The sequence below is a fragment of the Carettochelys insculpta genome, chromosome 22 (assembly GCF_033958435.1).
Source record: "Carettochelys insculpta isolate YL-2023 chromosome 22, ASM3395843v1, whole genome shotgun sequence".
In the NCBI taxonomy this organism is placed as follows: domain Eukaryota; kingdom Metazoa; phylum Chordata; order Testudines; family Carettochelyidae; genus Carettochelys; species Carettochelys insculpta.
The window spans coordinates 9,027,805-9,043,465 of NC_134158.1; the positions used below are offsets into that span (position 1 = coordinate 9,027,805).

Here is a 15,661-nt window from a genome sequence, read left to right on the forward strand (position 1 = left end):
CGTCCCACGTCCCAGTCCTTAACAACTAACCGCCAGAGCGTAACGGCCTCAGCTTTCTTAACTGTATCCAAGAGGCTGAGGAACAGCCCGCACCAGGCCCAGTCCCGACATTACCTGTGGCCCGAACAGGTGCTTACTGCAGCCTCCAGGAGTTCTGCAATTTCTTGTGGTGACTGCGGGAGTTGCCCCTTCTCCCACCCCACCGGGGGAGCCCCCTGGCATGATGCCCCATCGACAGGACTCCACCGGGAGGCGGCCGGCCACCGCGGAATCCCCTCCAGCAAAGCAGCCCCCAGCTCCCTCCTTACTCCGCACTCCCGGCTCGCCTCTTCCCGCACTCGGACGCTGCGATTCCGCAATTCGTGTCCAGGAGGCCGACACGTCACCTCGCAGGGCCAAGGCCAGACAGGATTCTGGGCTCGGCTTCAGCCCAGTGGACTTAATGGACTTTATCACGCTTACGACGCGGCTGAGACACGGCACTTCCCAGGGGCACACGCGCAAGCGCAAAGCACCGCAGGGCCGTGCTCGCCATGGGGCAAGAAGCCCTTTGGAACGCTCACGTCCCTTTCTGCCGTGGGGAGACCCGGTCCCAGAACACCTCAGCCCAGGGCCGTGAGGCACGTGGCTCCCGCTGCGGGAATCCGGGGCCCCTCCGAGGCTGTAAGTCCCCGGTGAGACTCACCGGGGCGGGACCTCAGAGAGATTTTCTCCCTTCGGTTTCCTGGGTGTGTGCGCCCTGGCTCAGCGCCACGTTCAGCGTTCTCACGAGGCTGAAGCCAAGAGTGCCCCGTTGCCTGGTTTCCTCGGTTCCCAGCTCAAGCGCAGCTGTCAGGGCGGGCACAGCCGGCTGGTATTTACGTTTGCAGGGCTGAGGGTGTAACAGGCCGTAACACAGGGACGGGAGCTCGGCTGCACTCCAGGAATGGAAGTTTCCGCTTTTCTGCGCGGGGGCCTGCAGGATGCTGCTCAAGGCCCGCGGACAGGCCTGCTGGCGTGTGACATGACACGCCTCCGGCCTTCTCCGCCCAGCCCCCCACGCGGTCACTATCCTCTGCATGCTGACTGCAATTGGCGCTACGGAGATAGGTTCTCTCTACCAGCGTCTCCGACAGGCGACGTGTTGTACGCACGCTGTGCCACGGTCATAGGAGAGGGGTCAGAAGGGGGTTGAGTCCCTGTCACACCCCGACTCCCCCCGGCTCTCCCCCTGCAGACAGAGGCTCTGATCCTAGGACTGCCCAGCTGGGAAGACACCCAGGGAGTTTATTACCCCCGGGGCAGGCTCCTCCCAGCAGAACTAAACCCACCAGGTCCCTCTGAGACCTCCTGCCACAGCATCTCTGAGCCCCATGCTGGGAAAAGAGCAAATCAAAGGGGCCACTTGGGGTGTTGCCCCCACAGTGTCCGTCACCCCCCTGGGTTTCCTCCCCCACCCCAGCAGTGCCGGGCTCCAGCCGGGTCAGCCACTGACTTGTCCTCTCTCACCTCCTCCAGCTGGTCCTCTGAGAGTCCCTCTGCTCAGGGGGTGCAGGGCTGGATCCGGGCCAGGCTGGGAGCTGTGGACCCCTCTCCCCACGTACTGCTCCTGCTGCCCCTTGGAGCTCGAGGAAGCAGGAGTGTTCCTGAGGTTTTCTCTCAGCACTGAGTGTGCCTCAGTTTCCCCACCTGTTCCCCAGTGAGCTCTAAGTGACCACATGGTTGCGGTTGAGAGTCCCTCTTAGGAGAGCTGGGACCAGCTGCAGGATTATTGCCTTTTCCTGTAGCCACACTGGGAAGTCTAGAGCCTAATGCCGTCATGGCCAGCAGACTGAAGGAGCACTAGCTGGGACACAGGGAGTTACAGGCTCACATTCCCTCTAAGACAGTATCGCTCCAGGCTGTTACAGAGACCCTGTGCTGAGAGCACCCACAGGCACCAGGCAAAGAACCAGGTCCCCCGCTGGGGAAAGAAAACTGAAGTTTGACAGGGTTTGCGCGGCTGTGGGAACAGTTGGGGGTGTGGAATCCTCAGTCGGTGGTTCCATTCCTCGCTTTCTCCTGCTTGTTCGTAGGATCCCCCTGGCTCTGAGCGGTGTCTCTCTGTTGTGTCGTGTATGTGGCGAGGGGTAAAGCAGTGACGGTGCTGTGCTGGGTCAGACTGGTTAGGGAATTTGGCTCCAGTACATCAGGATTGGTTAGGAAATTTGAGGTGTGTATTGGGTTAAAGTTTTGTTAGGCAGGACACAAGTGGCACTACATAAGATGGGGTGCGAGAAGAAGACCAGCAGACTCAGGGGAACCACAGGCCCCAGCGATGGGGAGGAGGTGTTAAGTGCCTCCTGGATAGGCTAAAAGCTCCTTCATAGTTACAGGCTCCCTGGCTGGTACAGTCAATCCACCCATTGATTTTTGAGTGATGTCTTCCCACTTTTATCCTAAAAGTTGCAGGGGGACGTCCTGCAGCTGCCCTGGCCATAGCAGCGCACAGGATTGCATGGGATATCCGAACGTTCAGCATGGATTCTGTCACCGGGAGCCATCGCTGTCTGACAAGTGTGTGGCCCTGCTACCAACGCCTGGGCACATGGCCCCAGGGAGCAACTATATCTCCTTGCTTACTCTCACTCTGTCTCCCACCCCACTCCCAAAATTCAAGTAAAAGCAACACTGGGTACAGCTGCAAGTTAATAAATACACTGGTTCTTACCCAAGGACACGCTGACAGCCCATTCGTCTTCCCTCAGCTCAGATTTATTAAAACAAGACAGAATTGTGTCAATGATCATTGTACGTACACACACACACAAAGTCCATTGGTCAGTTTCACTGCAGAGCTGTTGCTTTAGAATCGCAAAGCGTCCCTTTCAGAGTGCAGCTATCGGGGAAGGCCTGATGGGATTGGAGAGTTGTCTCCCAGCTCCACCCCTCACCCCCCCACATAAAGCCAAAGAAGGGCTGAGGTGACAGGATCAGGCCCAAGGACACGTTTTGCAGCCTCTCAACAACACGTGAACAGCTTATGAATTGACAAAATACATTTCTGGACAGGAACAGCAAATTAATGGTGTACACAAATCACAGCCAGCTACAATTGCTATCTTCTAGAGCTAACAGGTGGCTAAAAATTAACCATGATTAACCATGCTGTTAAGCAGCAAGAGAATACCATTTCGTAATATGAGCCCTCTCCCAAAAAGTTCCTGACTTAATCATAAATCTAACCCATTCCGCCCTACTCCAGAACATCATCCAAACATGGAATCTTTTCCCACAGACCCAGCACACAGGAGGTCTTTTTCTCCATGGACGGCCGGAGGCGTAACAAGGTCAGGCCTCCTCCTGAAAGCTTTTCTCCCAGCCCACTCACTTCCAGAGTCTCACTGTTACGGGACAAGTATCAGAGAGGTGGCCGTGTTAGTCTGTATCTTTGAGAACAACAAGAAGTCCTGTGGCACCTGCTAGACTAACAGATATTTTGAAGCATAAGCTTTCCTGGGCAAAGACCCATGCATCTGATGAAGCGGGTCTTTGCCCACAAAAGCTTATGCTCCAAAATATCTGTTAGTCTAGCAGGTGCCACAGGACTTCTTGTTGTTCATTGTTATGTGGATTCTCCGACGGAGAACAAAACACCGATTGGTTTCTGAAATGTTTCCGGCTGTCCAAGCCCTCATAGCAGGGAGGAGCGAGCCGGGGTATGGAGCACGTGGCATGAGTGGCCTCCCTTGATCTCAGTCACCACAAGACTGTCGTAAGGAAGGTTTCCCGGGATGGGGCAGTTTTGCTGACTGCCCTTAGAGCGTGCCTAGAATTTGCAGAATGCGCCGACGGAACCGGAGCAGCGCTCCGAGGGGAGGCAGAGGGAGCCCATGGCTCTGACCATGTTGTGGGCCATCGGCAGCCACCTCACGTCCCCAGCCCTCGCCTGATGTGCTTCTTGCTTTACTGACACTGGCAGGAGAAAGACTCTGCAGATGAAAACCAGCAGAATGAGGCAACCCTGTACGTGGACAACAGTCAACAAAAGTCTTGTGGGCTCATAGACAACCCCACTGGGCCACAAGCTGAACATCACGGACACATGTGGTCCCCACTCGTGTTCCTCCAGCTCTGACTTCTGTATAAAGCTTTACCCACAGACCAAGCACATATGGTGTTTCACTCATATATGTATGCCCTCATGCTTAAGCAACCCTGACTTCTCTATAAAACGTTTTCCACAGTCGAAGCACTTAAGGGGTTTTTCAGCTGTATGGATGGCCTGATGGCAAACCAGGTCTGATCTCCATTTGAAATTTTTCTTCGCTATGGGTTTTCTGATGGCTAACGAGGGCTGATCTCCATTTGAAACTTTTTCCACACTCTAAGCACTTATACGATCTTTCTGCTGTGTGGATTTTCTTGAGTGAAACAAGGTAGAACCTCCATTTGAAACTTTTCCCAGGCTAAGCACTCACGGGGTCTCTCTCCTGTGTGAATTCTCTCATGTGAAACAAGGGCTGACCTCCATATGAAACTTTTCCCACAGTCCGAGCACTTATGGGGTCTCTCCCCTGTGTGGAGCCTCTGATGTGAACCAAGGGCTGATCTCCATTTGAAACTTTTCCCACAGTCTAAACAGGTATGAGGTCTCTCTGTGGTGTGGACTGCTTGATGAATAACAAGGGCTGACTTCTGCGTAAAACATTTCCCACACTCCAAGCATTTATGGGATTTCTCTCCTGTGTGGACGGCCTGATGTGAAACAAGGGCTGATTTCTGTGTGAAACCTTTCCCGCAGATTACACACTTGTGGGGTTTCTCTCCAGTGTGGACGGCCTGATGTTGGACAAGGCCTGACCGCCATATGAAACTTTTCCCACAGTCTATGCACTTATGGGGTCTTTCTGCTGTGTGGATTTTCTCATGTGATACAAGGTAGGACCTCCATTTGAAGCTTTTCCCACACTCCAAGCATTTATGGGGTCTTTCTGCTGTGTGGATTTTCTCGTGTGAAATAAGGTAGGACCTGTGTGTAAAACTTTTCCCACAGTCTAAGCATTTATAGGGTCTCTCTCCAGTGTGGACAGCCTGATGTTTTAAAAGGCCGGACCGCAAAATGAAACTTTTCCCACACTCTACACACTTATGGGGTCTTTCTGCAGTGTGAATTTTCTCATGTGATACAAGGTAGGACCTCCATTTGAAACTTTTCCCACACTCTACGCACTTATGGGGTCTTTCTGCTGTGTGGATTTTCTTGTGTGATACAAGGTAGGACCTCCGTATGAAACTTTTTCCACAGTCTAAGCACTTATGGGGTCTCTCTCCTGTGTGGATTCTCTGATGTGAAACAAGGGCCGATCTCCATTTGAAACTTTTCCCACAGTCTAAGCAGTTATGGAGTCTCTCTCTGATATGGACTGTCTGATGAATAAGAAGGGCTGACCTCTGAATAAAACATTTCCCACATTCCAAGCATTTATGGGGTTTCTCTCCTGTGTGGATGGCCTGATGTGAAACAAGGGCTGATTTGTGCGTGAAAGCTTTTCCACAGATTAAGCACTTGTGGGGTTTCTCTCTGCCATGGATGGCCTGATGTTTAACAAGGCCTGACCTCCATTTGAAACTTTTCCCACACTCTAAGCACTTATGGGGTCTTTCTGCAGTGTGGATTTTCTCGTGTGAAACAAGGTGGGACCTCCGTATGAAACTTTTCCCACACTCTAAACACTTATGGGGTCTCTCTCTTGGGTGGACGGCCTCATGATTAATGAGAAATGAATTCTGTAAGAAACTATTTCCACCGAACACTGAGAACTTATGGAGTTTCTCTCTGGTGTGTATGGCCTGATGGGTAAGAAGGTTTGACCTGCGGGTGAAACATTTCCCACATTCCAGGCACTTATGGGGTCTCTCCCCTGTGTGGATGGTCTGATGCGAAACAAGATGATACTTACGTAGGAAACTCTTTCCACAGTCTGCACACTTATAGGGTCTCTCCCCTGTGTGGGTTTTCTGATGTGAAACAAGATGATGCTTATGTAGGAAATCTTTTCCACAGTCTGAGCACTTATGGGGCCTCTCCCCTGTGTGGATTTTCTGATGTGAAACAAGATGAGGCTTAAGGATGAAACTTTTTCCACAGTCAGTGCACGTATAGGGTCTCTCTCCTGTGTACCTTGGCTCAGGTGTAATGAGAGCTGACTTCAAATTCAAACTCTTCCCTCCCTCAAGGCACAGAGGGCGTTTATCTCCCCTTTGGCTTCTCCCGAGGTTATGAAAATCTGAGCCATCAGTGAATGTCCCCCCAAGCTCCAAGCATTGAGGTTTCTCTCTAGGACCTACTGTTGGAACTGCAATCAGGTGTGGTCTCAGAATGAAGCTGTTCCCATCACTGAGCCATTCATGGTGTTTCTCTTCCTTGTGGTTTGTCTGCTGGGCTGTGGGATCCTTGTCTCTGTCCTCACATTTAACAGATTCAGCCAGTTGCTTCAAAGAGGAGTATCCCAGCAGCTTCTCCGACCTGGGCCACTTTCCCCAGGCTGCTCCCTGTTCCCAGCACTGGGACAAATCCCCTTCAGCTCTTCTCACCAAGGTCCCCTCTGGTTCCAGTGCCCCAGGAACCTCCTGCTGTTCATTCCCCTCCTGCTTCTCACTCGCTCGCTCATCACCTGCTGGGAGGGAGACACAATCCAGACAGGAGTCACTGTGCTGGGGGAAAGAGGAACAGCCCTGCCTTGGGTGAGAAGAGGCAGAATTCAGGACACTCACTCACACCACACTTTTGGGATACTCGGCTTTTCCCTTCACTGCCCAGATGGTTTCTGGGCCAGTCCTCACCTGCGCTGGCACCTCCTGGGATCTCTCTTCCCTCCCTGGCCTGGAGATCAGACACCCACGGCTCTTCCCCTCGCTCCAGCCGGGCGATCAGCTCTGGTTTGGGAACAGGGAACCCTGCGCAGGAGGAAATCAGAGCAGGTCAGGGGGCAGGGAGAGCTGAGAGAGTGTCTGTCATTCAGTGAGTGGAACTTGTCCTGGGGATGAGCCGGGGAATGGGGAACCCAAGAAGATGGGAATGTGGTTCACTGAGCCCCCTGGGGAGGGGAATTGTGACACCCTCAGTAGGAGTTCCCAGGATCTGGGCAGTCTGGGGCTGAGCTCAGACACAGCTGTGCAGTTAAACCCCTGCCTGCTTCTCAGCCTGCAGCAGCCAAAGCCTTCCCACAGCTGGAGCTAGTCCCGAGGAGGGAGGGGAACAGGGACTCTGCGCGCCAACGAAAAACAACACAGACAGGACAGCACACGGCTTCGCCGCCGAGCAACCGAGAGCGGGCGGGTGGGGATGGTTTGGGACGTCCCTGAGGTTCTGACACCGGGTCTCACTGCTGAGCGGAGGGAGATGCCAGTCACACCCGCAGGGCGGCTGTGTGCGATGGAACCCACCTGAGCGGGGAACACCCTGCCCAGTGTCGCACACGCAGACCCCGCGGCTGCTAATCCCCGAGGGGCCGGGACGCCCTTACCCAGCGAGGTCACCGCCTGGTAGTTCTCCTGCATGACGGCCCTGTAGAGGGCTCTCTGAGCGGGGCCCAGCAGCGCCCCCTGCCCCGGGGTGAAATACACAGCCACCTCCTCGAAGCTCACCGCCATCTGCAACGACCACAGGCCCCCGCTCAGCGCCGCTGCCCCGGCCCCCGGCCACACACGAACCACCGGGAGCCCCCGGGAAGGAGAATCCCGGCCCGGCCCGGCCCGTTCCCAGCAGCCGGGGGGCGTCAGGGGTCGGGCAGAGAGACCCTCGCCCCCCTCCCCGCAGCAGAGGGGCCGGGCCGGGTCCGCTCGCTGGCGGCCGGGCGCAGGGGGGCGGCGCGGGGCCAGCGGAGCTCCCGGAGCAGCAGCTTCCGCTCCCCGCAGCGCGGCCCGGGGCCGGGGCCACAAACAGCGCGTGCGGCTGCCGGGCGCGGGGCGGGGATCGCAGCCAGCCCGGCGGGGACCACCCGGGGCCGAACCCTCCCCCTGCAGCCCGCCCGGGGGCACCGGGCACCGCTCCCGGGGCTGGGCCGGGCCGGGCCGGGGGCTCTTACCTTCCCCCCGAGCGCTGCCCGCCCTGGGCCAGGGCCAGGGGCAGGGGCTGGGCCGGGCAGGGCCCTGGCCAGGGTGGGGACTGGCCCTACTGCGGCTGCGGGGCGGGAGGGAGGGAGCCGGGGAGCAGAGGCCCCGCAGCGGCTGCCGCTCGCTTCCTGCGGCCGGCCGGGGGCAGCCAGCGATCGCTTCCCGCCGCGGCTCCGGCCGTTCCTGGGTCCTAGCGAGGAAGCCTCCGCCTAGGGAGAAACCCACCGGGATGGGCTCCCCCTGCCGGTTTCTAGCCTCAAGCTCCGAAGGGACCGTCGGGAGCATCCGGCCCAGGGTTTCTCAGCAGCACAGTTGTTCTGGGCCTCAGAGCAGCGACGCTAACTGGAGGGAATATTTTCAGGATTTTCATCGAATTTATTGTATTTGGAGGGGGAAATCGCCGCCCAATAAAGATACAACCTGAGTCTGAAACGAGTTCAGATTTTTAAGTATTACCCACACTTCTATTCCATCAGATTTCCAGTCCAGAAACCCTCCTCCTGTTACCACACCCATTCGTCAAAATATGAGTTCCCATAACCGAACCATCCATGACCCCAAGAGAAATTCAGTACTCGCTGGCTCTGTGACATTTTGGACTGTCTCTCTTTAGGATTATTTCTTATCCCTGTGATCAATATTGCATATTACTTAGAATAATAGTTTTTCCTGCATTAATATTTTTAATTCACCTGACTATTGTTATTTCTGTGGTTACACTTAAATGTGTTTATTTTTATGTGATTATATTTTTATTTATTATTATTTATCCTTTTATAAATTTTCTGAGATGGCATATATTAATTATATATTAATATACAATATATGGCTTATGCTCCAAAATATGTTAGTCTACAAGGTGTCACAGAACTTCTTGTTTTTGAACATACAGACTAAATCGGCTACTTCTCCGATATATATTAATGCTGTAACATGCGTACTATCCTGCAATTAATGCTCAATTAATTGTACCTAGGCATCCTTCAGTCTGTGTAGACTATGGATCATGCCCTTTGTAACTCCATTTGCAGCGTTGACTGTGACTGTGGAGGCCCACACGAGAGTGACAGTCCTTGTTACATCTGCTGCATATGTAGTGGGTGTCTGGCAGGTCCTTGCTGTCCTTTCTATGGGCTCGCTTCTCCTCTGCCAGATGTCTGATCTTCATCTCGCCCTTCTGAAGGCCCATGTGTAGTTCCTGCTTGCAGCTGCTGCGGTCGTCTGCCAGCTCTTCCCAGCCATCTGGGTTGATGTCTACCTCCTTAAGGTCCCTCTTACAGAGATCTTTGTAGCACAACTGGGGGCGTCTGGGAGGTCTTTTGCCAGAGGCTAGCTCGCCGTACAGGATGTCTTTTGGGATCCTTCCATCATTCATCCTGTGGACATGGCCAAGCCAGCGGAGCCACCGCTGCCTGAGGAGGGTATGCATGGCTGGAATTCCAGCTTGCTCGAGGACGGCATTGTTGGGCGCTCTGTCCTTCCATGATACCCCAAGAATGCACCTGAGGCAGCACAAGTGGAAGACATTCAGCCTCTTTTCCTGACGGGCGTACAAGGTCCAAGACTCACTGCCGTAGAGGAGGGCGCTGAGGATGCAGGCTCTGCAGACTTGCATTTTGGTGTGAGCGTACAGCTTGTTGCTATTCCACACTCTCTTGCTAAGTTAAACGTACCAACTCTCGGTTAAAGAGCTCTTGTTTTGGCAGAAATATGCTGAACAAACTGATGTGTTAAAATTCTAAATATACACAAATGATATAATTAACTTTTTTTTCCTTCTTTATAACATAAATATATCATAATAGCACCTTTGTTTTGAACGGAGGGACTTTTCTAGTCTAGGAGGGATTTTTGCATGCAAAAAGTGGGAAATTTCACACGTCTGAATTGGAATCACTGTCTCATAGTCGGCCACACCCCAGGCTTCTTGTGATCACTTGGACAAGGGGCTAAGGGGTCCCCCCTCCCTCATGATTTCTCCTTTGGCCCCTTCCCTGAGCAGCGCGGAGAAAGCTCCCCAGAGTGCAGATACCTAACTCCTGTCCTAAAACAGCACAAGGTTGGGGTTGAACCCCCTCGCCCCCTGGAATGCTGGGCCAAGCTGTATGGATATGGCCTTTTTCTGCGGCCACATTGGGAATTCTAAAGGTAACGCCCTCATGGACATCCAGATGGAAAGAGCAGCAGTCACTACTGTGAAGCAGGCTCACATTCCCTCTAAGCACAATGTCACACTGGGCTGTTAAAGGGACCCCGTCTGAATAGCGCCTGCTGTCATCCGGGAAAGAAACAGCTCTCCAAATGAGTAAAGAACACTTAAGTTTGACAGTGTTTGACCGGCTATGCAATAGCTGTGGGTGTGGAAGCCTCATTCTGTGGTTACCATCCTCATTTTCTTATTCTCTGTGGGTGTGATCTCTCTCTGGTCCTTCGGGTGTATGTCTGGGTACATCTGTTAGTTAATGAGTACTCCAGTTCTTACTCAAATACTCACAGACAGCCCATTTGTATTAGTTAAGATTTATTTAAAAAACCAAAGATCATTGCATGTGCAGACACAGAGTCCTGAGGTCAGTTTCACTGCAAAGTTGTTGCTTTAGAATTGCAAGGCGTCCTTTCCAGAATTCACATATCAGGGCTGTCCAGATGAGATTGGAGAGCTCAGCCTCCCATCTCTAACTCCTGATCCCCCACGTACAGCCGAAGAAGGTCTGCAGTCCCAAGGAGACATTTGGCACCTCTAAGTAGCACACCAAATTTGGGTGAATAATTTATGAATTAACACAATACACATCTGCACAGGAACAACATATTAGTGGCGTGAGCTCAGCAAATAACAGCTGGCTATAATTACCGTCTTCTAGGGTTGTCTAGTGATTAAAAATTAATTGTGATAAATCATGCTGTTAAGCAGCAAGAGAATACCATTCATTTCCATGACCCCTCTTCCAAAAGCTTCCTCAGTTAATCATAAATCGAACCCTCTCCTTTCTACATCATAAAGTCACCCCAACATGGAGCCTTTTCTCACAGACCAAGCATATAGGAGGGGTCTCTCCTGCATGGACGGCCTGAGGTGTAACAAGGTCGAACCTCCTGAGGAAAGCTTTTCTCCCGGCCCACTCACGTCCGGAGTCTCACTCTTGTGTGGATTCTCTGATGGAAAACAAAAGGCCGATCGGTTTCTGAAATCTTTCCAGTCGTCCAAGGGCACACAGCACGGAGGGGCAACTCAGGCTATGGGGTGCCGCATGAGGGGCCGCCCTTCATCTCAGTGACTGCTAGATTGTCATAACAAAGAAGGTTTCCCGGGATGGGGCAGTTTTGCTGACTGCCCTTACGGAGTGCCTAGAACGTGCAGAACGCGCTGACGGAACCGGAGCAGCGCTTCGAGGGGAGGCAGAGGGAGCCCACGGCTCTCACAACGTTGTGGGCCATCGGCAGGGACTTCACTTCCCGCACCCTCACCGGATGTGCTTGTGGCTTTACTGACACTGGCAAGAGAAAGACTCTGCAGACGGAAACCAGCAGAATAAGGGAACCCTGTGGGTGGGCAACGGTCAAGAAAATGTCTTTGGGGGCTTACGTACAATCCCACGGGGCCGCAAGTTGAATGCCACAAACTCACATGGTCCCTGCTCCTGTGTGGACTGACTGATGTTTATGCAGCTCTGACCTCTGTATAAAGGTTTTTCCACAGTGCAAGAACCTACAGTTTCCCTCCTATATGGACTGCCTGATGCTCTCTATAAAACTCTTCCCACAGTCTAACCAATTATGCCGTCTTTCTGCTGTGTGGATTTTCTCACGTGAAACAAGGTAAAACCCCCATTTGGATCTTTTCCCAGTCTAAGAACTTACACGGTCTCTCTCATGTGGATTCTCTGATCTCAAATCAGGGCTGTTCTCTATCTGAAACCTGTTGCACAGTCCAAACACTTATGCATTCTTTCTATTGTGTGGATTTTCCCGTGTGAAACAAGGTTGGACCTCTCCTGGAAACTTATGGGGTCTCTGTTCTGTGTGGATTACCTGATGGCTTAAGAGGGTTGATCTCTGCATGAAACTCATACCACAATCAAAGAACTTAAGGTGGTCCCTCTCCTGTGTGGATTTTCTGAGGTGAAACATCTTGCCTTCTCTAGGAAACTTTTTCCGCTGTCTGAACATTTACGGGGTCTCTCCCCAGTGTGAATTTCCTGATGCTTAAGAAGCTCAGATCTACTTAGGAAACTTTTCCCACGGTTTCAGCACTTTGTGAGGTCCCTTCCCCCGTGTGGACTACTTGATGCGTACGAAGTGTCGACTTCCGTGTAAAACATTTCCCACATTCCAAACACTTATGGGGTCTCTCTCCTGTGTGAACAGTCTGATGTGAAACAAGGGCTGATTTTTGTGTGAAAGCTTTTCCACAGATTAAGCACTTGTGGGGTTTCTCTCCAGTGTGGATGGCCTGATGTGTGACAAGGCCTGACCTCAACATGAAACTTTTCCCACAGACTAAGCACTTGTGGGGTCTTTCTCCTGTGTGGCTTCTCTGGTGTGAAACCAGGTGGCACACCCGTATGAAACTCTTTCCACAGGCTAAGCACTTATGAGGTCTATCTCCAGTGTGTAATGCTTGATGTGTGAGAAAAGTTGACCTCTCTGTGAAACTCTTTCCACAGTCTAAGCATTTATGAGGTCTCTCTCCTCTGTGAGTTGCCTGATGCTTTATAAGGTGTGATCTCCTTATGTAAGTCTTATTACAGTCTAAGCACTTATGGGGTCTCTCGCCTGTGTGGATTTTCTGATGGGAAAGAAGGACTGTCTTCTGTATGAAACTTTTTCCACACTCTAAACACTTATGGGGTCTCTCTCCTGTGTGAATGGCCTGATGTATAGTGAAGGCTGACTTTTGAATGAAACTCTTTCCACAGTCCGAGCACTTATGGGGTCTCTCTCCGGTGTGTATGGCCTGATGGGTAAGAAGGTTTGACCTCTGTGTGAAACATTTCCCACATTCCAAGCACTTATGGGGGCTGTCTCCTCTGTGGATGGCCTGATGCGAAACCAGGTGAGACTTCTGGATGAAACTCTTTCCACAGTCTGAGCACTTGTAAGGTCTTTCTCCAGTGTGAATTGCCTGATGCTTTTTGAGGCCTGACTTCTGTATGAAATCTTTCCCACAGTCTGAGCACTTATGCGGTCCCTCTCGTGTGTATCCTCTCTCTTGTTTAATCCGTGCTGACTTCCCATTCAAACTGTTCCCTTCATCCAGGTATTGAGAGCTTTTCTCTGTCCTTTGGATTCTCCCAGGGTTATTAACACCTGAGCCGTTAGTGAATCTCTCCGCAAGCTCCAAGCACTGAGGAGGTTTGTCTCCAGGGCCCACAGCTCGCTGTGGTCTCAGAATGAAGCTGTTCCCATTCCTGAGCCATTCATGGTGTTTCTCTTCCTTGGGCTTTGTCTGCTGGGCGGTGGGATCCTTGTCTCCTTCCTCACATTTCATAGGTTCAGACAGTTGCTTCCTTGAGGGGTATTCCTGCTGCATCTCTGATCTGGGCCAATTTCCCCAGGCTGCTCCCTGTTCCAAGCAGTGGGAAAAGTCCCCTTCAGCTCTTCCCACCAAGGACCCCTCTGGTTCCATTGCCCCAGGCATGTCCTGCTGTTCATTCACCTCCTGCTTCTCACTCGCTTGCTCATCACCTGCTGGGAGGGAGAGACAATCCATACAGGAGTCACTGGGCTGTGGGGAAAGAGGAACAGCCCCAGGGGAAAACACAACACCCTGAAGTGTCACAGGCTGGATTCTGCCTCTACTTCCCACAGGAACACTGACATGAAGTAAACATGGGGAGGAAACTCCCGCAGCTAGCAGGACAGGCAGAAAGAAATGTCCCTCTTCATCTTCTTCACCTGTGTGCAGAATAAATTTTTATGTGCACGAAGGTATGTGCTCATGTGTACCACAATTAGAAACACCCAGCACTGTGGGTGCCCTGCTGGTTAGTTGGGGCCATTGGAAACTCTCCTGAGCAGCTGCAGAATTGCATAGCTTACAGTGAAAACTAATGAAAAGCCGTGAGTGATGTGTGCTCACTATACCCGGCCCTGCAGGACAAGAGAAAGAACCAGGGGCCACTACGAAGACCACACTTTTGGAATACTCAACTTTTTCCTTCATTCCCCAGACGGCTTCTCTGTCCGTTACCACCTGTGCAGGTGCCTCTAAGAATGTCTCTTTCTTCCCCAGCCTGGAGATCGGACACCCACGGGTCTTCCCCTCGTTCCAGCCGGGCGATCAGCTCTGGTTTGGGAACAGGGAACCCTGCGCAGGGAGGGGAAATCAGACCAGATCGGGGGCAGGGGAAGCTGGGAAAGCGCCTGTCACAAAGGACATTCCCTGAGTGGAAACTGTCCCCGGACTGTGCTGGGGAATGTGGAACCTAAGAGGACAGGAACAGTATGACGGATCCCCCCAGGAGACAGGGATGTCTGGGGGGAGATAGGGAATTGTGACTTCCATGTTACCATTCAGAGGCCGCATTGACTCTCACACAGTTCTGCAGTTAAATCCTCCCTATTTCTACACCTGCAGAGCCCAGAGCCCTTGTCAGGGCTGGAGCAAGTCCCAAGGAGGGAGGCGAGCAGAGACTGGGTGTGCCAGTGAGAGGACAATACATGGCTTCTCCGCAGAGAAATCTTCTATGAGGGTGATTTAGCACCTCCATGAGGTTCTGACACCGGGTCTCACTGCTGAGCGGAGGGAGATGCCAGTCACACCCGCAGGGCGGCTGTGTGCGATGGAACCCACCTGAGCGGGGAACACCCTGCCCAGTGTCGCACACGGGGACCCCCCGGGCTGCAAGTCCCCGAGGGGCCGGGACGCCCTTACCCAGCGAGGTCACCGCCTGGTAGTTCTCCTGCATGACGGCCCTGTAGAGGGCTCTCTGAGCGGGGCCCAGCAGCGCCCCCTGCCCCGGGGTGAAATACACAGCCACCTCCTCGAAGCTCACCGCCATCTGCAACGACCACAGGCCCCCGCTCAGCGCCGCTGCCCCGGCCCCCGGCCACACACGAACCACCGGGAGCCCCCGGGAAGGAGAATCCCGGCCCGGCCCGGCCCGTTCCCAGCAGCCGGGGGGCGTCAGGGGTCGGGCAGAGAGACCCTCGCCCCCCTCCCCGCAGCAGATGGGCCGGGCCGGGTCCGCTCGCTGGCGGCCGGGCGCAGGGGGGCGGCGCGGGGCCAGCGGAGCTCCCGGAGCAGCAGCTTCCGCTCCCCGCAGCGCGGCCCGGGGCCGGGGCCACAAACAGCGCGTGCGGCTGCCGGGCCCGGGGCGGGGATCGCAGCCAGCCCGGCGGGGACCACCCGGGGCCGAACCCTCCCCCTGCAGCCCGCCCGAAGGCACCGGGCACCGCTCCCGGGGCTGGGCCGGGCCGGGCCGGGGGCTCTTACCTTCCCCCCGAGCGCTGCCCGCCCTGGGCCAGGGGCAGGGGCTGGGCCGGGCAGGGCCCTGGCCAGGCTGGGGGCGCTGCCCGCCCGCCCGGGGAGCGGCTCCCGGGGAGCAGCGGGACTGGCCCTGCAGCGGCTGCGGCTGCGGCT

At 53.9% G+C, this 15,661-nt stretch overlaps 2 protein-coding genes across 2 annotated transcripts; both read right to left on the reverse strand.

Moving 5' to 3' along the window:
• Positions 1 to 4,215: 4,215 nt before the first annotated feature.
• On the reverse strand, positions 4,216 to 8,004 carry LOC142024972 (uncharacterized). Its single transcript, XM_075017370.1, has 3 exons — positions 7,488 to 8,004; positions 6,805 to 6,918; positions 4,216 to 6,638 (listed from the first exon to the last, which is right to left on the reverse strand). The coding sequence occupies exons 1-3, from the start codon at positions 7,612 to 7,614 to the stop codon at positions 4,354 to 4,356; spliced, it is 2,526 nt and encodes an 841-aa protein (XP_074873471.1). The 5' UTR covers positions 7,615 to 8,004; the 3' UTR covers positions 4,216 to 4,353.
• A 2,582-nt stretch (positions 8,005 to 10,586) lies between these two features.
• Positions 10,587 to 15,499, reverse strand: LOC142024800 (uncharacterized). Its single transcript, XM_075017043.1, has 3 exons — positions 14,954 to 15,499; positions 14,231 to 14,386; positions 10,587 to 13,767 (listed from the first exon to the last, which is right to left on the reverse strand). Exons 1-3 carry the CDS (start codon positions 15,078 to 15,080, stop codon positions 12,302 to 12,304), a joined length of 1,749 nt encoding a protein of 582 aa, XP_074873144.1. The 5' UTR covers positions 15,081 to 15,499; the 3' UTR covers positions 10,587 to 12,301.
• Between the last annotated feature and the right edge of the window lie 162 nt (positions 15,500 to 15,661).